The sequence below is a fragment of the Pagrus major genome, chromosome 6, assembly GCF_040436345.1.
Source record: "Pagrus major chromosome 6, Pma_NU_1.0".
Classification (NCBI taxonomy): Eukaryota; Metazoa; Chordata; class Actinopteri; order Spariformes; family Sparidae; genus Pagrus; species Pagrus major.
In genome coordinates this window covers 12577557-12602459 of record NC_133220.1, presented here as the reverse complement: position 1 = coordinate 12602459, position 24903 = coordinate 12577557, and the positions used below count along the sequence as shown (strand labels likewise).

The 24903-nt window shown below is 40.5% G+C and overlaps 1 protein-coding gene across 1 annotated transcript in view; it reads left to right on the top strand.

Moving 5' to 3' along the window:
• The window catches only part of LOC140998205 (cadherin-22), a 79314-nt gene that overhangs the window by 12499 nt on the left and 41912 nt on the right, over positions 1-24903 (top strand). The window contains exons 2-5 of the mRNA XM_073468403.1: positions 501-795; positions 16819-16938; positions 21262-21429; positions 23938-24119. Of these exons, the coding sequence (XP_073324504.1) occupies positions 501-795; positions 16819-16938; positions 21262-21429; positions 23938-24119 (765 nt within the window). The remainder of the gene's footprint in view (positions 1-500; positions 796-16818; positions 16939-21261; positions 21430-23937; positions 24120-24903) is intronic.

Sequence of the window (24903 nt, the reverse complement as noted above, 5' to 3'; positions counted from 1 at the left end):
ATGTTAAACTCGTTGCTAAGTATTCAGTCCATTGGTTAAATAACTTTAACCAAAATGTCTAGCGATGTTAAAAAAAGTGAGAAAAAGTTCCTCCATCCCTTTATCCGGATCCGCTCCAAAACTTAATGAGTTCTATTCTGTGCTGAGACCCATCCTCCATCCATCCTAACCCAACAACCAACCAATAATGACTAAAAACAAAACCTCCTTTGCAGAAGTAAAAAACAAAATGCTTTTGTCACTATGAGCAGACGTAGTGTAAGAGCTGATATTATAGGGAATACAAATTAATTATATTGTCAGTGAATGCTTGGCAAATATGTTAATTAACAATGTTAATAGCAGCATTAATTTACATTTCAAACAAAATGTAATTACTGTTGCAGATTACTATTACGTAAATGTAATATCTAGAGTAAGGGGGTTACAATGACTGACAATGAATGTTCCTCCTATAATGAACTCACTGTCCTCACATTTATTTTTGCATCAATCCACAGATCCATACTGACTCTGACGAAGGTGAGGGCAACATCAAGTACACCATCTCTGGAGAAGGGGCGGGCACCATCTTCATCATCGATGAGCTAACAGGAGACATCCACGCCACAGAGAGACTGGACCGAGAAGAGAAGGCCTTTTACACACTTCGGGCTCAGGCCCGCGACCGTCTCTCCAACGGCCCTCTGGAACCAGAGTCGGAGTTTGTCATCAAGGTCCAGGACATCAACGACAGCGAGCCCAAGTTCTTGGAGGGTCCTTATATCGGCAGTGTGGCGGAGCTGTCACCAATAGGTAAGGCGGGAAACATGCAGTGCAGTGAGACAGGGACCATCTGGATAGTTGTTTCAAGCTTTGAGCTTTGGATGGCCCAAAGGTGCAGATGCTGTACAGAATTACCGGTTATATTACAGCTATTTTCATGATGCATAAGTAGGGTCTGCAACATAATGCTTTGTCCCGGGCTCAGGGGAAGCTGAAAAGTGCCAGGAAGAGCAGTATGCTAAAATTCTGCCCCATTGTGGAGATGGAAATAGGAAAAAGCAGACAGGAGATTAGATGAAAATAGATGTGGAGTCAGTGAATTCATTGTGGATGAGGAAGAAGTAGAATGGTGACATGGACATTTGAGGAGGATCCCCGCACGGACTGACTCAGAGCTATGACCCGTAGTTAGGAATGAGATGGGAAATGAAGGAGACGGCGTAGGCATATAGAGAAAGGAGAAATGAATTGCATTACAGCCAGATGAGCTTTGTGGCTGTGTTCTGACACACTGCTATGAAGCAAATGATGAAAGTGGGAATACAGGGGAAAGAGGAGAGGTGCTTCAGAAGAGTAGATAATGGCGAGGGTACACCACATTTCCATGAACGCTTTTGACACGGAAAACACAATGCTTTTAATCTCAACAAACATGTTTTTTATTGTGAGCCACAGTATTAGCGGCGCCTCACGGCTGCTTAAAATTCTCAGCGAAATGGAAGAGACAGGTGAATGAGGGTGTCAGGGGCTTCATTAGCATGGTATTAATGTCAACGACACAGCCGATGTGCAATAAACAAAATTCTGTTTGGCTGCTAAGCGATAGCACAATAACACGTGTGCTGAGAATGTTGTGTGTGTGAGTCTGAATGTGTGTATGTGTGTGTGTATGTGTGTGTTCATGCATATGCAGTAGAGGTGGGGGTGCTTCTTGTTTGAGTGACTCCAGGAGTGGTGCAAAATGGAATGGCTCTTCCCTGTTCTAGCCTGATTGGAATTAATTCCTGCTTCCTCAGCATGATCCAAACCAATGGCATTTCTGCCTACAGTGCTTTCTAAAACTTGAATGGTGAGTGCGTATGTGTGTGCAGAGAGAGAGAGTGAGGGACAGAGCAATTGAAAGGCAGTAAAAAAAAAAAAACAGGAGAGAGAAAAAGAGAATAGAAATAACGGATTTGTAGAAAGAGATGCCACACCTTGGGAGGCAAGAGAGAATTGGAGTCACGTAGACCATGCTTAGGTAATGTTAGTTAATATTATCTTAATGATCATGACCCTTCCACTTTGCGCCCCCTTGTTCGACCCTGTCGCACCTCAGTCAAATTACGCGCTAAATGAGTGTGCAGTTCATGTTTTAAACATCATTGTGGAGCACCAGCCCTAATGAGGTAACAGCTACTGCTTAGTCAAGCATTCTCCTGCCCTGTCCCTGCTTCTTTTCTTTTCCGCTGTTCTCCTGTTGAACATCTGCGAAGGTCAGCAGTATTTTTTTGGCATGTCGGTGATGAGGTCACAAGCACAATTGCAATAACTTTACAACAAAATAAAAAGGGACTCCGGACAGAGAGACCAGCATGACTGCCACCTGTCACATCCCAGCTTGTGGGCTGCATAATGTCGTTCCACACCGATTGTTTGAAGACTGAAAAGGTGGAATAAAAATGTATCACTCGTCTTCAAGGGTGATTGATAAACAAGGATATGAATTGATCCTACTAAGAAATACTGTCTGTTACAACTAACTACAACTAATTATTACATATTCTCACTCTCAACTTCTCACTTTGATGCTCTACCTACCCCTCTAGTATCAGTTTTGCACGTGAAGGGCTCTGTAATATGTAATATGTAATATGCAACGTCTGGTTAGACTTTCAAAATGAAGCTTGCTGACAGCTGTTCACATATTAAGCCATGGGCCACGGTTTGGTTAGGTTAAGAGAAAGATCATACTTTGGGTTAAAATAACTACTTTCAGTCTCGTAACTTACATAACGCTTGTTATGTGACGCATCTCAGGTCATGTAGTGTCAGTCAATAAATAACTTTTAAGTCACAAACAGGAAAGTCTAGTGTATGAAGCATCAAACCACCCCGCTTTTGACTTTTCTGGCTCTTCATAGCCTAGCATGGCACTTCAAGAGGTGATACTAGAGGGGTTCCTACAGCTACAACCTACAACTTAGAGGGTCAGAGCCACTGACCAGGCTGCTGTATTTGACAATTTGTGAGTGAGAACAGGCTGTACATGCACACTGGTGAGCCATGAAGTTGACGTGTTTCTTCTTTACGATGAACCGTCACAGGCGCTGAAGTTTATTTTGGGTCTATTCTACAGATACTATTCTGCTGCCGCGACTACTCACAGCATTAAACGTGTATTAATCGAGAGCTAAAAATAACCCTCTAGAAAAGTACTGTTTACTCCTGTTTGAGTGACGCTGGATAAAGATTGCAGTGCCTAGCTGTTGCTTAGCTGTCTTCAAAATCAAATTTTTATTTTTGTACCTGTCCTAAAAGATTTGTATCAATACAAATGGGCATGGGGCTGAGTGCTGTAGACAGAGAAGGTAAGTCAGAAAGTATTGACGGACAGAATGAGTGTATTGTTGTTTTAGTCTTTTCAAACTATAGAAACACCAGGCTCATTGTTTAAAATAAAGTGTTTTTCCAAAGGTTTGATAGTTTGTGGGTTTGTTTGTTTGCTTTTGCGACATTTCCTTTTTGGCTGTGTCAAAGACATCCGCAATTTGCTTTAATTTTTTTACCAGCTATGAGTAGCTCCTTTATTTCTTCTGTGCACTACACTGTCAGATAATCGTCAGTTAATGCCGCATAAAGAGATGTTATAAGCATACCCGACTTTGTCACTTTACTTAAATGAATGCGCTACATACTCAAAACCTGGTGAGAATCAGTATATTTTATGTAATTTCGACACAGCTGCTGTGATCTGAAGCAGGGTTGCGTTTTATGCGGTGATGGAAGCAGGTTGCAAGCATTAGCCACACCAGTGATATGCTCACTGTGCTGTTTTACAGCCCGCCATAGAGCAAACTGCCTTGGAAACGTGAGGCCATAATAGTAAGAAAGTAATCAGTAGTCAGCTGCCTGAGGCATATTCATTTTTACTTATCACTCCTGTCATGTCTCCCAGTGCACGTCTTTGTCACAGCTTTACAGCCTCTATACCTGCCTATATCCTCTTTTTGCAAAGGCTTCCTGTCTGTCTCTCTGACTGTCTGTCTGTCTTTTCAGCATCTGCTCCCAAAAACATGTACATAGCCTGTTTGTTTTTCAGGGTTGGTTAACTCTAAAAAGAAGAGGGGGCAAATAAAACTGGATTGGCAAAGATGATGATGAAGTGTGAGGGCCTGAGCTCTGCATGTGTTGTCCTCTGGAAAATGTGCGGCTAATGAAATTGAAGTCTTAAATCAAATTTGCAGTGCATGGGTGATTGAATGTTGCTTTGAGGAGCGTGCATGTCTTTATGTCGGGGCAGACGAGGAAACATGGACGGAGTCACTCTGCAGAATGCTGGCTGTGTCCTCTGACTTGTGATGATAAAGACTGTGAAAAATTGATTTAATACAGTGTCTTGGTAGAGGACATCCTGGAAAAAGAAACCGACCAGAAAAGGTTGCTCAGGGATTTCCTGTATTAATTATAACCCAAATAAATATGTGTTCACTTTCTGTATTTCTGTAGATTCAAGCTCTGTAAAAACAGTTTAGGTGAAGCAAACTGAGTGGCCTTGAGGTGAAGAGCTTCACTAGAAAATGTCAGCTTTCTGGCTTACTTATCATCACCAAAAGGAGGGTACATTTTTAGCTGGAGTGAAAAAAAAGACAAGCACATTGGTGTTTTTTTAAAATTGATGTCTAAGCTACTTCAACAGTGTATTCTGACAGGAGTGCACTAACTAGTAGGATGGTGTTTAGCACTATGGCAACAAGGTTATTATTTTTTTTTTTTTGACAGAGACAGTGCACAGCTTCTTAGCTGTACCAGAGTTAGCTGAAAGCTAATTTACATCTGCAGTCCCTGGGCAGGAGACAGAGACAAACAGACCTGAGGCCGTTTGCAAAAATTCTCTGAAATTTGCCTATTCTCCAAGTATCCACTCTATGATTGACTGGCCACCTGTTCATGGTGTTTCCCTGCCTCTCTCTCCTGTGCATGCATGATCAGCAGATTGAGCAAATGGATGGATATGGCTGTTGTCTGGTCAAAGAAATAAATGTATCTGTGTGAGAAGATACATTGCATACATTTAGTGGCGCAATGAATCCTCCATCTGCCTTTTATTTACCTTCCTCCCTTTTGTGGTTGCTAATTCATTGTTTTCTTGTCTTTTCTCCTGCATCTTTATCCAACAGATGCGGGAGGATCAGCCTTCTTAAATAGTTATCTTTTAAAAACCAAAGCAAACCACAGTAATTGCTCACCACTATTAGCCTGTGACAGGAGTACATTTAACAGCATGCTGCACAGTGTAACACATGAAAAGAGACAATATATGAATATCTGACCTGAACCTGAATTCTACAAGCTTTAGAGTAGCTGCATAGCCTTGAACTGACTTCAACTTTTGTTCCAAAACATTCTCTAGGTGAGCTGCACTGTAAAAGTTATGTGCATATGCATTGTATGAATGTATGTGTGTATGCTTAGGTGGAAAGAAAACAGAAGCACTTTATCTGGTAGAAGAATGATGCATTTTTACTTGCCTTCTGTTCGAAGTTTTAATTTACTACATGTTTTTTCGGGCTTAAAAGAGATAAAGCTGTATTGTATTCTGAAATCAAAAACTGTGTATTGTAGGTCTGTTTGATTAATGGATGTTCACCACAATACAACAGGTCATCTTTCTTTTTATGGCTCATCGTCTTCGTATTTTCTGAATAAAATATGGACTCGTCATTAATGTTAATCACCTGTGATGTTAAAAGCTAATGTTGCCTCATGTCCATTTGCAAAGTAATGTTAGGGGGACAGGTCTCTCCATTTTAAAACACCCATCCTTCCATTACAAAAGGCCTCAAATTCATCTTTGGCAAAAAGCCTTGGGTCATCATAAAAATCTTAATAACATTCACTTAGACCACTTAAAGTTACAAAATGTATAACCTACCACCTCAAATGCTGGAAGTTTTGTTTTTTTAAGAAAATAACATCAAAGACAACTTAGAAGCAGGTACAACAGAACAGTAATATATATGATACATCATTTTTAGCAAATTGTTTGACATTTTTGGAGACTGTGGATTCACTTTCTTGCAGAGAAGCTTAATATATATATTCTGTATGGACCAAGAACATTGTAGATCTAGAGCATAAGATAGATGATCTTGGCATGAAGACTGGAAAAAAAGGGGGAAAAGGCTAGCCTGCCTCTGTCAAAAGGTAAAATCCTACCTGCCAGCCCCTCAAAGCTCACTAAATAGCACAATATATCCATTGACTGTATAAAGAGCCATTATAAAGTCAGTATTGTGGCTCTGGATGTTGCCATCCTGGCAGTGTCTGACTCTAAAAAACTCATGGCCAATCCAAAAATGGACAAAAAGGTGAAGCATGGTGGGGTTCTGGTGGGTCGAATGAATCTGAATATGTGAGTTTCATAAGAATTCATCTCCCACACAGTTGCATAGAACAGGGGAAATTAGTTAGAGAGAAAAACTGTCTTTTGTACCAGCCTGTGTGAAAAAGTGTGTATTTCAGCTGTTAAGTTGGGCATTCTAATATGGAAGTCGAAGGGATTTGATTGCTTTTGGAGCCAGCCTCAAGTGGAACTGTTTTTGGCACTTCTGTGTTGGCTTCTTTTTTCAGCCCCAGACGTTGGCACTTCATTATATGTCATTTGTTAAAACCATACAAAAACTGCAATAGTATAACAGTGTTTTGAACCTTCCCATCACTGTGAGGCAACCCAGAGACTCCAGAAAGTCAATGAACCAACTAACAAATATTTCCAAAACCTACTTTCCAGCAAAACCACAACCTTGTTGGCACATTGTTATTTTTTTTAATTAAACAAACACAATGTGATGTGTCAATTAGTGAGCTTTGAATGTGCTGGCATATGCATTTTATTTACCTTTAGACAGAGCCTGAACTGTGTGCCCTGCTGAGAGTGGTGTTAAGCACTTTATCTAACTCTTTCCAATTATAAATGAGGAGACTGCAGACAGGACAACTACAATATGTTTAGTTTTGCATATTATGTTGGTGTGTGTACAAATAATTGTTAATGTAGGTACTGTAGACCATATTGTGTATGGTGTATGAGTCATTTAATGGCATGTATATATGGGGAATATGTCATCTGAAAGGTGAAGTATGGTCTGATGGATCTTAGCTTGAGTGTGTCTTTTAATGGCCAGAAATGGTTTTGTAGAAATAGCACTATTTCATCTGCATAAAGTATGATTGTACATGTGAGGTAGTATGGTGAAAGTCCATGTCTGTGTCATTTCTTTCAGTGAAGTGGAATTATGAATAGACGTCAAAGCAAGGTCTGTGCAGTGTTTCAATAGAAGCATGATTGTGGTTAGATTTACATTGTAAGGGAATCTCCACAGAGTTTTAAATTGAATGTTGTACAATCAAAAAGAGGAGCTACAATACTCAAGAGGTACTTGTTTGAGTCAGGGGAAAGCCATCAGGTCCTGATTTTGTTATTTAGTTGAGAGTTTATGTGAATTGGCTTCAAGGGTTCATTTGAAAAACAGATTATCTCTGTTTTCATTTATTTTTCTGGATCATGTCTTTTTACTGAACATTCAAGGGAATATCAAAACTGGTGTTGGAGTTTTCATTTTAAGACTGGCAGTTATCTGTTTTTTTTTTTAAAAAATGTCTTTGGTGAGATTTAGCAGATAAATAGAGCTGATGCCTCCTTGATTTGGGCTCTGTTTTGTTGCATATTAGTTGGATTAAAACCTTTGAAAATAATTTCTTATTTCCTAAAGAGACTGTGTGGTGTCCCTGCTGACTGTAATAACTGCTGTTTTTCTTGTCTAATTTAATTATATTTTCCATGTATTTTTCTTATTTTTTACTGCTTAAAATGTCCAGGTCTGCATCTGTTAGGGCTGTTAGGAATTGAGTTTTCCTATTAATAAAACCTAATTTAGTTGAAGTTTATTTGTTTGTTTCTTAGTTCATTCTAGGTTTCCTTGGCTGATTTATATCCACTGGTGATTTCTAATTATCTAGTTTTATATTCCAAATTAGCCTTCCATTCCTTGTGTATCTTTGTTTATCAAAGTGGGATTATTTTTTCCTCTAAGCAGAGCTTTTCCCAAAGTAATGTTGAATTTTTGCTTGCAGCAAAGCTTGCAGATGCTTGAAAAGTGAATGAGTCAGGTGGGATTTGTCTTTAAAGATTCTAAAATACACTTGGCTGAAAATAATAAAATATTCGTATAATGATGATAACACGTATTAGACGTATTAGACAGATGGATTGGCACATGTTGTGGTTTAGGTGATATATCTATTTAAAGAATGTAATGGACATCTATATTGGTGCAATGTGATAAGTGACTGTAAAGTTAAAGAGATGGGAAAATATTTTCCTCAGATTCTTGTTTTGCATAGCACTTATAAATACATTTTCTACTTGAACAACAGCTTTCACATGGTGCTTAGTGTATTTGGTAATATTCGTGGTTAGGATGACCTGTTGCGCTAATGTTTATGTTTTTGGAAAGCCTGATCATTAATATTTGAATCAGATCCATCTCTTTTCCTTTTGGTTTTCCCCAGCCATAAGTGTTTAAATATTTATGTAGCTTTGAGCTAGGCCCTCAAAAGTTTTAAAAACCCATTGGCCCTATCTATTTAAAAACCTCAAGCAAAGTCAAACTGGTCTGCTGCCCGACAAAACTATAGTGTAGCCCTGCATCATCAACAGTTAAGCACTGGATAGATTGAGATTTTAGACTCACTATATAGCACACATACTGCAGAGACATTATTGGTAGTGACACTGTGGCACCCCAAACTAATGCTTATGCTCCACACGCCCAGCTAATATTGAAGTAATAAAGACAGGCCTTTTCCAATTTGAAATCAGTATTACACCGTGTTACAACATGCATACTAAGACATCCACCAATCTGTTTTTTCAGTCTTTATGCGAGTTGACTGACTAAGTAGCACAGTTTGCTGGGTTTGAAGCCATTTATTCACAGAAGCAGACATCCTTTCCCAACACTCAAAGGCTGTGTGACAACAAGCGAGTCGGGTGGAAATGCGGCTGGGAGAGGCAGCTCTTGATGGTGGAATCACAACAGGGTGAAAAGTTTCCACGGAGCTAATCCTGTGATTGATGTGGTTCCATTAGAGAGGACCTCGGGACCTCTGAGTGGCAGAGATGTGGCACGACACGACGTCTGTGCTGCAGCCTCTAACCTCAGGTAACGCTGACTGACAAGCCAGTGCACAGTGTCCAAAGAACAACAGGCAGGCAAATGGCAGTCTGATAGCAGACATTAAGCTGACCACTATCCTCAGCTATTATCTACTAATGACACAAGCTGATGTAGTGGAGAATTGCCAAACACAAAGAACAACACAGTTCAAAGTAGCAGCATGGTAGCCTTGATGTGACATTTATCCTGGCTTTATACGTTGGACACAGTCTAATGTAAAGCCAGGTTCTACAGTTCTCCAGAGATATTTTTTAAGACAACATCCTGCACCTTTATCTATGAAACAAATGTCACCCTTTGAGGCTTTCTTGCATTTCTCCAAAACTCAAGGCATGTTATCTCTGTAAATGTCAAAACACTGTCCAGTTTTAAGGATCATTTTAATTGAAGTATGTTGTAGCAGCTTGTCTTTGGACTATTTTAATTGAAACTGTATTGATTTCAAGTATCATGCACACTGTTTGAGGATCTCACAACTACAACACAGCATCTGCAGTATCTGTATAGGTGTATTTGCTGCTGCAAATGACATTGAGTAGATGGAATTTTATAATACTGGAAGTGCGGTACAGAGATCTACGAAAATAAAAGCTCACGTAGCAGCGTAGGAGAAGCCTTTTAGAATGTTCTCCTCAAGTGTCTTTGTAAAGGTCACTCTCCTATATATCATTGTGTACTTGTGTATAACATTGATGTTAGATGTACACACAAAATACACAAAATAACTGGCATTTGAAGGGTTTTAGTGACTGGCGCATAGAAAAGCTACAGAGTAAAGCAGTAAAAACAAATGTCCAATAATGTTAACCCTAAATTATATTGCTTTGGCAATTGACCTGCACACACATAAATATTATAGCTTAAATTAAGGACTAAGAGGTCTTTGTATAATGCAACAACATAAACCATTGAGGTAGTGGTTCAAAAACCAACCTCTCTCTCTCTTTCTTTCTCTCTCACAGTGAGCATGAGCAATAAATTCCCCACTTCTTTTGTATGTAATGTGAGAACTCCACAGGGGGATTAAAGTAATAATCACCCTTCCTGTTGCTGTAGTCCAGGGAGGTTGCCCAGGAGGCTGCAAATTGCTGCAGTCACCATTAGGACAGCCGGGGCCTGTCATGCTAACAGGAGATGAGACATTTGGAGCAGCAGGATCACGGGAGAGAGCAATGCGACAAGACAGGAGTAACTTACAATCAATATTCTCTGCCAACTACCTTTATGTATATGACCAGTAACATCCAACCATTATGTGCTCAACCACAGTGCTTGACATAATTGATTTTGGCTGATCTCTGAGTGTGTGGCCATGTGTATGAATCAGTGTGTATGCTAAGGAGGAGGAGGGGGGCAATGGACAGAGAGAGATCGTGTATGACAACAGCAGCACGATAGATTTGCAATTGTGAAATTGATTAAGGCTCTCACTTTTTCATTATTGAAGAGATGCAATGACGCAGAGCAGCATGGACACCTCAGTCCTCAGTTGCTTGAACATTATAGATCTGATATTGTGCAAGTAATACACTGTGTCTAAAATAGGGTTGAAGCAATGTACCGGTTTCACAAAGTGATTCTGTTGCCAGGGCCTCTCGGATTTTTGAGCAAAATACAACTTTATAACTTCTAATGAAAACCAATTTCAACAATGACATGAATAACATCGATCAGCTTGTCATAATTCTGCTTTCAAAACTTGGGTCCTGGCATTCATATGGATGTCACTTGACATACACCAACAACCTAAACAATGCCGCAAGTAAGTACACCCCCTTACTGCAACAGCACTACCTAATGGCAGTGCCCCCTCCAGCAGGACAATATACCCTGCCACAGTGCATAAACTGCTTAGGAATGATCAGGAGCATGACAAAGAGCACAAGGTGTCGATTTTGCGTCCAAATTCCCCAGATCCCAATCTGAATGAGCATCTGTGGGAAGTGCCAGAACAAGTCTGATCCAGGGAGGCCCCACCTTACAATCCAAATGACTCAAAGGATCTGCCACAACACCCTGGTGCCAGACACTACAGGACACCCCCAGAGTTCCTGCGCCAATGCCTGAGCGGGTGAGCGCCAAGTCCTATCCACAGTTGGGCCTCCCTGGATTGGACTTGTGCTGGCACACCCCACAGATGCTGGATTGGATTGAAATTGGGGAAATTTGGAGGCCAGGTCGACACCTTGACCTCTTTGTCACATTACTTGGACTATTACTGAGCACTTTTTGTGTTTTGGCAGGGTGCTTTGTCCTCCTTAAGGGCACTGACAGCACTTTGCCATGAGGGGGTGTAACTGGTCTGCAACTGTGTTTGGATTGGTGGTGCTTTGTTAAAGTAACATCCACATGAATCCCAGGACACAAGGTTTTCCCAGCATACTGTTGCATTGTAACGAGATGATCAAAGTTATTCACTTCATGTGTCAGTGGTTTTAATCGTGTGGCTGATCATTGTGATGGCAGCTTATTGTCACCCGTATTCACATTGCTTATTAGGTCACAACCTCTAGTGGCCGTAGTCATGGTAGCAAAGGAGGAAGTCAGGTGATGGAGGATAAAGAGCGACAAGGTTGCACAGGGAGGAGATTGGAGATGTTTATTTTTCTTCAGGAAACAAGTAAATAAGCCGAAGCAAATGGCATTCCACAATACCTAGTTTCATACCTAGGAACCTAAAGGTTACAGAAAGGTTCCTGTACCTTAATGTTTGTTCACTCAGAGTTAAAAATTGTTTGTATTGAGACAATTTTTATCAAAAAATGATGAGAGGTTAAGATCTAAAGTTGACCACAATGTTGTCTACAAAACAAATAACAATATAATCTATTGAAAGACACAGGTTCAAAGGCTCAAGAAGATAAGATTTACAATCTCTGTCAGGAGAGATGAAAAATATTCCTAAAGCCTTGTAGAGATCTCCAAGAGGATCAATGTAAGCAGGCCATTGGCTTTTATGACATGGCGGATTTTGCTTCCCTATATACTTCATTCTCTCTCACCCTCCATTCTCTCCCTCTCTCTCTCCCCACCTCCCACTCCTGGGGCATTTATGTGGATGAGAGAGGAATGAATCACAGTAGAAGTAGTGAAGAAATAACTTTTCATGTGAAAACACCTCAGCTTTTATGGCTTTACTAAATGATCCATAATGCGGGCGGGGAGCACTCAGTCCTGCAGATTAAGGCGGGTCGGAGCGAGAAAGAGGCTCAGTGCTGCAGCCGTTAGACCCCTCCACTGAAGCTCGCACCAGTACGGCACCAGCTGAGATAGGCACAAATCTCTTTTACGAGGCTGCCTCTTAAATAGCTGTCAGTCTAGTGTCTCACACGTGGCGCACTCCTCCAGCTCCCCTCACAGTAATTGAACCATCTCTCCCAGAGTGCTGAAATGGTGTGGGAAGTCATTCCGACAGCCTGTGTTGATACCATTAAACCAAACTCATGCATAAATCTAACTACATAGCCATCGTCACCCACCCTCCGCCCCAATCCTCCACACCCAAAAAGCAACCCTACTTCTTACTCCATTTCACCACAGATGGTCCCAGGCTCAGGTTTCATCTGAGTGTTATTTATATATTGCTTAAAGACTGTATTACTGTGTTATTATTTTGGAATGACTGTTGCTTCCCTCATGTTGGTCATCACATGTTCCAGTCATAAAACAGACAAATATATAGAAAGGAATAACTTCTAAGCTAGCAATGTGAATTGTAACTGGAGGTTATTTACTTTACTTAGTTAGCTGTTGAGCTCAAGTACCTGGTGGGATTTTAAGTGCTTTAAATACCAGTTATCATTTTGTAATCAAACAATTATAGAAATATTAATATGTTAAAGGATGTTTAATAAATAGCTGCCATACAACCCCAATTATGTCCCAGGCACTTTGCTGTGCTAGAGGATTAAATGAATAACAAAGCCATATCCTCATTATAGTTGCATGGCAATGAGATGTTGTAACTCAGTCTAGTCCTCCATGCTGAGACAAGTCACTGGGAGAAACATTGCGAAACAGTGGTGCTCTAATGAATGCTTTAGGGAAACAAGCGGAATTGTAATTTGTTTTTCCATAATTTGAAAAAGTGATCTCATTTTTATACAAAAAATCAGTTGTCTAACATTTGGGACAATGTAACACAATGCAGACTCCTCTCTTTTTGTCTTAATATTGTTTTGATGGTGCCATCAACAATGTACATAGAGTTGCTGGAGGATGATTAAATATTTGTGTCACAAGTTGACTCAGACTTCTGACACAGTTATGGAGCATACATACACATAAAGATTAACTTAACCTAGCTTAAAATGACTGTTTTATTGACCTCTTCTGGTTGACAGTTGCACATTTGAAATCCGCTGATTGGGTGTTGTCAGAAATGTGTCATCTTCATGGCTGAATCCAAATGTCTACCATCTGGACTTGCAGACTGAGGCCTATTATGTATTTTTCCTGATGTGGTTGAATATGATTTCTTGCCTTCATGATTCAAGTACTATTTTGAAAAAGTAATTATTTTATTCATGTTAAGTTCTTTTGGTTTGATTCATCAGCATTTGGAAACACTGTAATGTCACATCTATATTGCAGTGAATCGTGGTTAAATAAGTCTAGTGGAGTCTGCACTGCAAGCGAACTCTTTGGAAGTCTGTAGACAGTCAGCTTGAGGCCCCTTGTGGACTGAGTGAATTGTGGGTTTGGACAGCCCTCAGCACTTGCAGACTTCCTGGAAACGTGTCCACAAAGTTCACAAGTCAGCAAGAGCTGTTGAATCCAGACATTTGGATTCAGCCTGTTGCACCTGGAAGAACATCCCACAGTGATGTCAGGGTGTACTTAATACACACATTTCTACACTAATGCAGCAAGTAAAAAAACACAAACCACTGGGGGTTTGCAAAATAATATCCTTTTTAATGTGTTGAGGTAAAAAATTAGAATGGCCCTCAGTAGAGCGCATACATCCCTAACACTAAGCCCTTTTTCATCAAGATCCACGCGTTATTTCCTGAGAAATAACAAAAATGTGGAAAAATGCCAAATCCCACAATTTTAAAGAAAGTGAGAAAAAAAATTGATCTGTCCCTTTATCTAGATTTGCACCATGGGGTCTGTTTTGGGCCAAAACCCATCCTCCATCTAAGTTTTGTGGAAATTTGGTCTGTAGTTTTTGTGTAATTGTGTAATAAAACCAACCAATAAACAAAAATAACCTCCTTGGCAGGGGTAGAAATCTGTAGCAATAAGACAAGGTATAATTGACTGTTTCATTCAATTTCATCAGTGGTTTTATTGCACGGATATGTGAAGAAAATGATGTGGAAAGTTCTGTTGTATAACCAAACCAAACACTCAGCCTCAGCCCAAACAAATGTGCCCATGAGGGGGGATAAAGAGAGACAAACCTGTATATTTTGGTAATTAAAATTATTATTGCCACAGCGCATGCTGTCTCATCTGAGAGCAATTTGTGATTGAAGTTTTAGTTGGTGCTAGAAAAACAACTCTTTAGCTAATGAATATCTGCTGCTTCTCTCCATTAGACATACTTCTCCTAGTACTGCAATATGCATTACATTTGAATTTAAGAAAGTCAATAATTTTTATTGAATCCCCACAAGTCCATCAAAAGTAGAATCTGCTTAAGCGAGACGCCCATGCCAACAGATACTGTAAGTAATGACTTCTCCCACTGAAAACACTGATGCAAGCTACGGCTTTAATAAGAACCCAAGTGCCAAACTCACTGCTTCACTTCTCTTTTTAATATAAACACAATAAAGAAGCATTTGCATTTATATAGTTCTTCCAAGCCATCTGACGTTGCTGCCAGCCAGTACCCAGAAACAGCTGAGCTTCAAACTGATTGTTACCTGGGGAAAATTAAGATAAGAGAGTAATCCCATGGATGAAAATGGCTTTGTTCGACCCACAGCAGTAGGGCCAACGAGGTAGGCAGAATTAACAGACCCCTGCCTGTTGCCAGTAATGAAAATGCCTGACCACTGTATCACCTTATGTCTTCAATATGATAGAAATGATATCTCACTCATCCCCCAACTGAGATGCAGCAGATCTTGATCTTCTAAGGATCACGCTGATGTGTACTTTTGCATATTTGGATGAGGTAATGACTGATACGACTCAGAATATGATTTAAAAGCTCATTCCATCCTAGTTAATATGCACCGCTTTGAATCCACTCGGAGCTGAAAAATATCCGGATTTAACTGATAAACCACACAAGGTTGTTGACACCACCAGAATTCATGATTTCTTGGGTGTTGAATATACTGGAGAAACACTGATTCGTTCATTGGTCAATCCATTTGCGGGTGCCATCACTCCTTTCTCACACCAGTTGTTTTTACCTTTGAGCTAATTTGTCACGTTGCCACAAAGTTTAAAATAGCTGTGACATAGCACAGCCTCATTTGTTTCACTTGTATCATAGACCAGGTGCAGGAGTGCTGCATCGTATGCTAGCTACAGTGTATGGTAGCATGCAAATGGCCAGCTCCTATCTGCATACAGGGGGGACAAAAGAGTGCTATAGGTGACAGCGACAGGAAAGTGATCTGAACTGTCGGATTTAATGGCTGGGTGGCTTTAATGATAATCCACTAGCTTCTCCCTCCCTCTTTCCCCCTTAAGAGCTCCGTGGGATGACAGGAAACAAACAGTGCTCTGACACTTCCCGCTAATTAGCATCATTAGCATACGGCCATTATGTGGCTGGACAGTGGCATGACAGGGCTCTGAGGAAGGCTACAGCAATGACCTTTGGTGGACAACACCAGCTGTCAGTAATTACCCATAGCATCGGCCAGAGGGCTGGAGACAAAGACTGACTCCTTGTCCTTGAGGACCTATGGCACCCAGGAACGTCTCCCTTTTTTATATTCCTTTTCCTGTAAGTGGAGTTATTTATAAAAATGTGCTTACATGCTGAGAGGCAAGTATATGGTTGTTTCTTAACCTAAAAATGAAGAACCTTAAAGTTTCACAGGCTTTAGGCTGAGCTTTAACTAAAATGCGTGACTAAATGTCGAGATGCACCCGCGCATTTGCTGCCAGAGGCTTGTGTATGCCAGTGTTGACAAATATACAACACTGAGTGGGAAATAATGACTTGACTTGCTCCACAAATACAAATTTTGAAGTCTTTAAGTGGAAATGTCTGTATTCTCTGCCTAAGTGCCAGTAATCACCAGTAATTGTTTGTTGTAGATTTCTAGAGCTTCTAACAGTCTTTGAAGCTATAATGTTGACTTTATGACTCCATGTTTCCTTTCATCTCTGTGCGCAACTTCTGTGCCAACGAGGCAAAACAACTCTGAGCGCTCGTGTAGTGAGGAGGTAATTTGAAACATCAAAAAATTTGTTTGGAATATTATGTGCATAAAGATGAAATAGCTACCTGGTGCAGTCGTACCCAGATGCATTAACCTCTGTCTCCCAAGTATAATCACAGACAAACATGCGTAAACACACACACACACAAACACACTCATGCACACTCATCTGCTGCGCCACTTACAGTAAAGTACACCAACATAATCTGAAGTGTTTATCCTCTTTATTGACGTCACATTTCTCTTTTCAATAGGAACGTCTGTAATGAAGGTTACTGCGTCGGACGCTGACGACCCTACATACGGCAGCAGTGCTAGAGTGGTGTACAGTGTACTGGATGGAGAAAAGTTCTTCACTGTTGACAGACACACAGGTAAGAGCACACATTCAGAACTCAGTACACCCACTATTTTTTTTCGTCTCATAAGATTTTCTTGTGCTCCTTCTCTTTTCCAACAATACCTTAAAGCTAGCTGAGCTAACTGTCTCTCCTTCCTTACCACGTGAACACGCAGGCAGTAAGCACCAGACATAGCAGCAAACAGGAGGATCCTTCCCTCTCTGCCTTCATGAGCACACAGGACTTTCTGGAGTTCTCTGTCCTGATTGGATTGGAAGTGGGAAGGGATACCAGAAAATGTATTTTCTCTGTTGCTGCATGAGCAGGGGAGGGAGACACATGGGTCGCTGACCAAAAGCTCTATTACAGGGATTTCTGTTGGAATATAAAGCTATTTAAAATATTTTAATACAAATATATCACTTACAACAGCGTTAAAGCTCAGAGACCATGATTTCCAGATCAATCAAAAATTTGGAGCTGAAAACATGGAATCAACTGGCCAAAAACACACACTTCCCATGAAGATTTATCCGATAACTACCAAACTCAAAATGCGATACGGCATAAATTTGCTTGGCCCATGTTGCACCTTCAGGCCTATCTCTGAATTATTTAATGTGTTTGAGAAAAAAAAAATCTATTTTGGTTTTATTGTTACCACATGTTTTATTCTGCTGTTTATCAAACCAAGAATAACAAGTTTGTCTAAGTAATCAACTAGCATTACATCAAAATACTGGGATATTTCCACCAGAACCACCTTTACCTGAATCTCCACTTGCTGTAGGCCTGTAATGGAAAATTCCCTCTTCCCCAACTGGTCTTGGGCTTATAGGAGTGATATTGTCTGACCCACAGTCTTTCAGGAGCAGCTTAGCACTGGTGTTGCCTTTGAATGCCCCTCCAGGGAAAAGCACTAAAGTTTTAATGATTCCTTTTTTGGTCTCCACCACTTTGATTTGGTCAGCCTGGGAGCAGGGATGATAAATGGCTCTGCCTTGTTGGGACTAGCCGGGAGACCGGATGGTTCATTCTAGCTTCTGTCTCGCGGCCCCGATTCCACCCACCCCCTTTCCCCTCGTTTTGTAGGCAGGCGGGCCAGCCTAATAGGTGCAAGTCAAGAAGGTCAAAATAGAGAGGAGATAGAACAGCTGCAAAATCTGCCTCATTAATATCACTCTCACTCACTCTGACAACAAACTGAACTGCAAGTCGCAGTGTTTTCTCTGCCGCTCTGGCCATGCTCGAACTGTCTGAAGGTGTTGTTGAATGTCTGGGTCAAAGGTTTGATTTAACAAGGGCTGAACTTTATATGAGGACATTTCCATTTTATTTGAAAGTAGATCATTGTATAAAAAAATAATAATTCATGATTCATTTATTTATGAAGAGATGTTACTCACAGAGTGTAATACATTTGAGTGAAGTCATGTATTACAAAATAATAAGCAGTATTGATAATAATATCCATGACATACAATACGCAGTGCAGTGTACAGCGGCTTGGGGTACCACTGACTCTGCCTTAGGGCCTTGAATGCCTTTTGTGCTGGTGTGTTCGTTTTTGGATGCACAACCTCGAAACCTGCTGTGAGCTTCTTCTTCTGTAACAATGTTAGTTTCTATACATCAAGGCAAAAAGTACAAAAAAACCCACCTGTTCTGTACATGGATGCAATTATTAAAAGTGTAGACGAGGAGATGTGTTACTTTTCCCGGCTCTGTCCATACCGAGGCTGGCTGATCTATGTGCTGCCTGTAAATTTGTCCACAGGGCTTGTTACTCTGTAAAAGTGCAGTGGAACCTCTCGTTAGAAAGGGCAGCGCAGCAGTATGTACAGAACCTCTCGTGCTGCCGTTGATCACATGGCAGCAGAGGAAATGACACTCTGACGGGCACAAAAGGCAAAGTGACACCTTACCCTGGCAAAGCTTCTTCTTTTCAATTATCATGGTAGCCATGAAGGCCCACGTGGAAGGACAGCTAGTGTCTTAGGTACACAGGGGAATTAGATTTCCATTGCCACGTGAGATGTGGGTAGAAAAAATGATTGGAACAGCATCATTTATTTTACATTAATGTAATACATTACCATGCCGAGGTACTATTTCACAGTTGCTGTACACCGCCCTATTACTCGGTTAAATTGGTTAATGTTAAGGCTACGTGATGTGCATTGGAATATAGACCACATAGACTGACTGCATTCATGAATACAGACCGGTCATTTGCATACAGTCTCTGCCATGGTGTTGGAGCAATGTGTACTAGTTTGGGACTGGGGCTTTACTTTTGACAGCCCTGATTTAGATGCATTCCTTCTGGTCTTTGGTGGATGAAAGAGGAGCATGTCATCTGCCTCCCTCCTTAACTCCACTGCTGCATGTACTGCATTTTGGCTACTTATAGAACATGGCCCAGGGCTAAATGTGACTGGAATCAGTGAGTTGTGTACCCGACACAATGCAAACCTTTGGGAGTGAGACAGCACACCAAGCTCAGGAAATGCATCAATAGATTCTGATGTGGGAAAATCCCAAAGGGGTAAAGTGGAATTATATTACTACTGCACAGCAAACCAGCCAACTACTGATGCTGCTGCTGCTTGGCTACTACGGAAGAGATGTACCTACAAAGGGCCAAGTGCTAGTTTGTAAGAGTGTAGGTGGGGCTGTAACTATAATTAGTTAATTAATCAATTAGTCGATCAAAATAAAATTAATTGCCAACTGCTTTCACAATCCATTAATCATTTCAGTCATTTTACAAGCAAAAATGTAAGAAAGGGTAATTACATTTTTTTTAAAAACAAAAAAAAAAAAAACAATTTTCCACATTAAAGTGTGTTTTCAGCTCTTGGGGAGTACTACTGCATATGTGAAAAAAGTAGTGTAAAGCCTTTTGTGGCTCCAGAAGAAGCTGCATGTAATTGGATAAATTATCACTGTCACTCAGTTGCTAACTTGGATTGTGGGTAATGTAGGCGCCAGGTTTTGTAGGAATGCGTGAAATAAAAAAAGGTGATGACTGTGGCTCTTCTGTATTGATCATTTGTTTTAAACTGTCCATAATGAGTCCAAATATTGAACTGCTTTTCAAAACCCATCGCCTACATTACCCAGAATCCAACTTTGCCAATGAGTGACGTCATTAGAGGCAATTTATCATCATGTACATTTGACTTCCTCTGGAGCGACAAAAAAGCTATGCACTACTTCTTTTTTCTGTATACAGTAGTACTCCCCAAGACCTGTTAACACACTTTAATGTGGAAAATTGTTGGAGTCACCCTTTAAATGTGAGGATTTTCTGCTTTCCTTTGTCATTTATGACAGTAAATGAAGAGTCTTTGGGTTTTGGACTGTAGCCTGGACAAAAGAATCAATTTGAAGACATCACTTTGGAGCATTTAAAAAAAAAAATTGATATATGTTATAGACTAAACGGTTAATCAGTCAATCATTTAAAGAATCAGCCAGTTAATGACAATAATCTTTGGCATGAGAGACAGATACAGAATAAAAAGAGAGAGCTACCAAATATAGTTTTCATGTAAACATCACAAAAAGAACGTCATGTACTTTTAGCCCAACACCGACATGGCATTATGGTCACATCAAATCTAACATAACCTTTTGCTGGCATTGGACAGGCTGTTTGCATTCACTCATAAGCTGACCAGACGTGAATCCAAACTGAAGTGTTAGTTCTTTGTTGCTCTGCTGATCTTAAATTGAAATTAGGGGGTTGCAGTTATACATTTTAGAATAAATTGGAACACTACCATGGCTTTGCTCAGTAAAAGGCTTGTTTTTTAACTGACCACTGACTCTGTTCAAGTGCGACAGAAAGTTCACTCTGGAGGAGCCATCGAAGCTTTCTGCTTGCCTTCCAACTCACTCTCTACACTATATTACTTTCTCTATGTCCCTCGCTTGCTCTTTGGAAATCCACTTCTCGGGTTTGATTGCAGTCCTACCCACCATGGAAGAGTTGTAAGGCTGTTCAGGGTGGCTGAGGCATGCCTTCATTCTGCCCCTATATATTATTCATTTTAATACAGCTGAGCCATAAAATGGTGTACGCGGAGAGGCACAAATATGACACAATCTCATCCATCCAGCCAGTCTTAGGAGGTGAAATGTACTGCGCTGCACTTGTGTCTCTATGATCCAGTGCTTAGTAGAAGTTGATATTCAAACCGAGAGGGGAAATATAGTTGGTTATTGCATAAGTGCTAGCCACTAATGTAACCTTTCCATTGGCCTCCCTTACTACTCCTACTCTCTCTCTCTCCATCCTCATCCCTCTGTCTTTCTCCTCCAATCTCTCCTCTGTCCCTCATTCATTAGGGATCATCATGACAGCAGTGGCAGATTTGGACCGCGAGACGCAGGATCGTTATGAGTTGGTCGTCAAGGCAACAGACATGGCAGGACAAATGGGTGGTCTGTCCGGCTCCACCACGGTGACCATAGTGATCACAGACGTTAATGACAACCCACCGCGCTTCCCACAGAGTGAGTGTCTCATGCACATTATCTTACTTTGGGCAAAGAGAGAGATGGCGAGACACAAGAAGAGAGGGAGGAAATGACAAAGAGAATGGAGTGAGAGTGGAGACGAATGAGGTGAGAATTGAGAGAGGGAGGAAAAATAATGAGGAAAAAAGGAAAGCAGAGACACAGAGAAGATGATAAAAGACACACAGATACTGTATATAGTTTGCGACCTGCAGGCCGCCGACACCAATAAGCGATGGCAGCATCAGCTGCCATACTGAATGGCCTGCATGTAGTCCGAGTAAAATCGTCTAACTTCAATTTATTGGCCTATCAAGCCTTCAGCCCATAACAAAGCAGTCTATCAAATATGGAGAATTGATGCGTTCCACTGCACGTTTGATCATTCCTTTTAAGCGAGGCTCAAGAGAGGACTGCATCAATACGGCTGATTGTTCCCTCATTATAATGCTATGGATTTATGATGGTGAGATGGTTTTTGGGATAAATGGTTTTCAGTGCACAACAGTTAGAGTTGAAACGTTCAGCTAAGAATGCAATCTGTCTCACCTCGCCACACAAACAACTGAAAGATACAGTAGCTTTATATCAAGCAAACTAAAGAAGCTGTTTATTTTAGGACATATCAGCCAATAAAAGGTGATAAAGTTTCACACCTTTTAAAAGTTTATTTCATCAGCACCTAATGACACCTACGACACATTAAAGGGACAGTTCACACCAAAAAAAAAAAAACATGTTTTCCCTTACCTGTAGTGCTATGTATCCATCTAGAATGTTTAATGGGCTGCAGAGTTTTGGAGATGTAGACATAAAGACCTGGATGGTGCTCAGCTTGTGGTGCTTAAAGTGCTGAAAAAGTCATTTAAAAAACTCAGCAGTAATGTCTCTTCTTAGGAATACACCCACCAACTATATCACTGTGCAGAACGGTGAGTACATCTGCTCATGAAAGAGATTCTTTAATGTCGTCCTCCTTAACTGAGCTGTAAAGTTAGCTAGCGGCGTGGTGAAGCATGCTTCCTTTTGCGCAGTGATATAGTTGGCGATATAGTTGGGTGTGTTTTGGTAGAAAGAAAAGTTAAAGATCCTACATGAAACTGCTCAGAACAAGGCATGTGGATCTTGAGTAAAGAGCAAAGACACATTGCTGTCAAGTTTGTCAAATGTATTTTGTGGCGCTTAGAGCACAAAAAGCCGATTGTCATCTAGTTCCGTTATGATTGAGAGAAGGCAGACAACTTGACGGCTGATATCTCCTAAACTCGGCAACTCACACCAAAACAATCTAGATGATAAGAGGAAAAATATGTATTTTAAATTTTGGGCGAACTGTCCCTTTAATATGCTCACATGTAACTCCTTGCTGAATAATATTTAGCTCTATGAACACAATAGTGCTTCCATGTCTTCTTTCTTTCATCTCAACTTTTTATTTTGTCCTCCTTTTTGGAGATAAACCATAACACTATTACTTTTGTTACAGCTAGAGGAACACCATCTGACAGGCTGGTTGATTGTATTTGATATGTCTCCACACACCTTTTCTTATTTCTGTATAAATCCTTTTTTCATCTCAGTAAATCATATTTACCCAGTCAGAGGGATAAACCCCGCTGCAAGATTGTAGTGTCTCCACTCTATGGTATGGGGAATAGATAGACTTTGGAAAGCAGCCTCATAAATAAGATGCAAAGGAAGATGGCGTAGTGTATAATGTGAGGACTTTGATGTTGGCACATGATTTGCCTCTTGGGAACAATAAAGTTTCATCTCCTTTAATCTTTTTTTTATCTTTTTCATAATGAAGTCTGGCAGATCTCATACATTTTCTTTAGTCTGTTCCTTCATTTGAAGTATGACATTAGATTTAAGATTGAGAACATGTGTCGGCATAAGTAATCATATGCTTGATCATGGACACCAGCAAGTGTTTTTTCGTGACATGCTTTATTATTTTTTCATTAATTTAATTTAAATTGCATGTTGTTCTCATCTATATTGTTTTAATTAAACATTTTCTAATTATGATAGTAAATAGGTGAAAAAGCTATTAAAGTACTATGGATTTGGTTGTGGACGGTCAAAGATTATTTTGTGTATTCCATTTTCTGTGAATGCAGCGATCACACTGACAACAACCGCCTGAAGTCTATTTCTTGCTGTTCTTTCATTTTAATCCCATCCCTACTTCATTTTTCCATTACCCGTCTCTTCCCCTTTTTACCCTCTTTATCTTTGTTACTCTCTCATCCCCTCCTCCTCCCACTTTTCTATTTCTGCTCCCTATCCATCTCTTCTACCAATATCCTGCTCTTATACCTTCTTTTTCCACCTACGGCCTACCATCTATCTCTCCTCATCCTTCCTCCGCTGGGGTCTTCCCTCTTGTTCTCTGTGTTGTTTTGTGCTATTTTCCATACTCCATCCCTCTGCTGCTTCTCTGAATCTGACTCTCCTTGTTTTTTCCTTCCCTATCCTCCGACCACTTTCTCCATATACCAGAGATGTACCAGTTTTCGGTGTCAGAAGGGGCGGCTGTGGGGACACCGGTTGGACGCGTCATTGCCACAGATGCAGACATGGGGGAGAACACAGACATGAGCTATCTGATCAAAGAGGGAGGCGAGCTCTTCAAGGTCACCACCGATGTTGAGACGCAGGAAGCTGTTGTCGCCATCAAGAAGGTATGGTTAACTTAAAGGAGGACTATACTGCTGTTCTGGTCTGCAAAGCCACTATATATTTTTACCATTATAGAGGCAAACATTCATACAAATATGTTAAATTTGAGTGTTATTTTCTACTTGTGCAACACAATTTTGTATACATCCTCATACGAGAGTCAAGAGATGCTGCTCGATGCTGGAAAAGTGTGACATAGAATCAGATTAGCTACCATTACCAGCTGTGCTGATACTGAATGTAAGACTTTGTTGTTTGTCCACTTAGAGTGATCAAGTATGTAGGATTTAGGGACATCTATAGGCAGAAACAGAACTTCATAATTATGTTTACATTAGTGTATAATTGCATGCAAATAAGAATGGCTGTGTTGTGTTAACGTAAGGCCCTGTACACACTGGGAGCATTTTATCCTGTAGTAAATTTGCACCCTGTATTTTATGGCAAAGGATACAATATTATAAAGACAATGGGACAAAAGTTATTTGGAATGAGTAACCTTGGTACTTCCTGCCCAGACAGACTGCTATAAATGATTACCGGCGGGGAACTGAAGCTGTAATATCCATCTCTTCTACTACTTTGATGAAAACAGTAATTTTACCTCCCAGAACGTGGGAGTTTCTGGTCTACCTCTGCCACATTCAGATAGTTTGTTTCTAACTTTGGTCTTTGACCATATTTATACATATTAATGGACTGGCATGGAGCCCTGGAACAGACAGCTGAGATGAACCTGGTGAATTCAACCTCTCACTACCAGTTAGAGAGCTGGTCAGTGCTGCA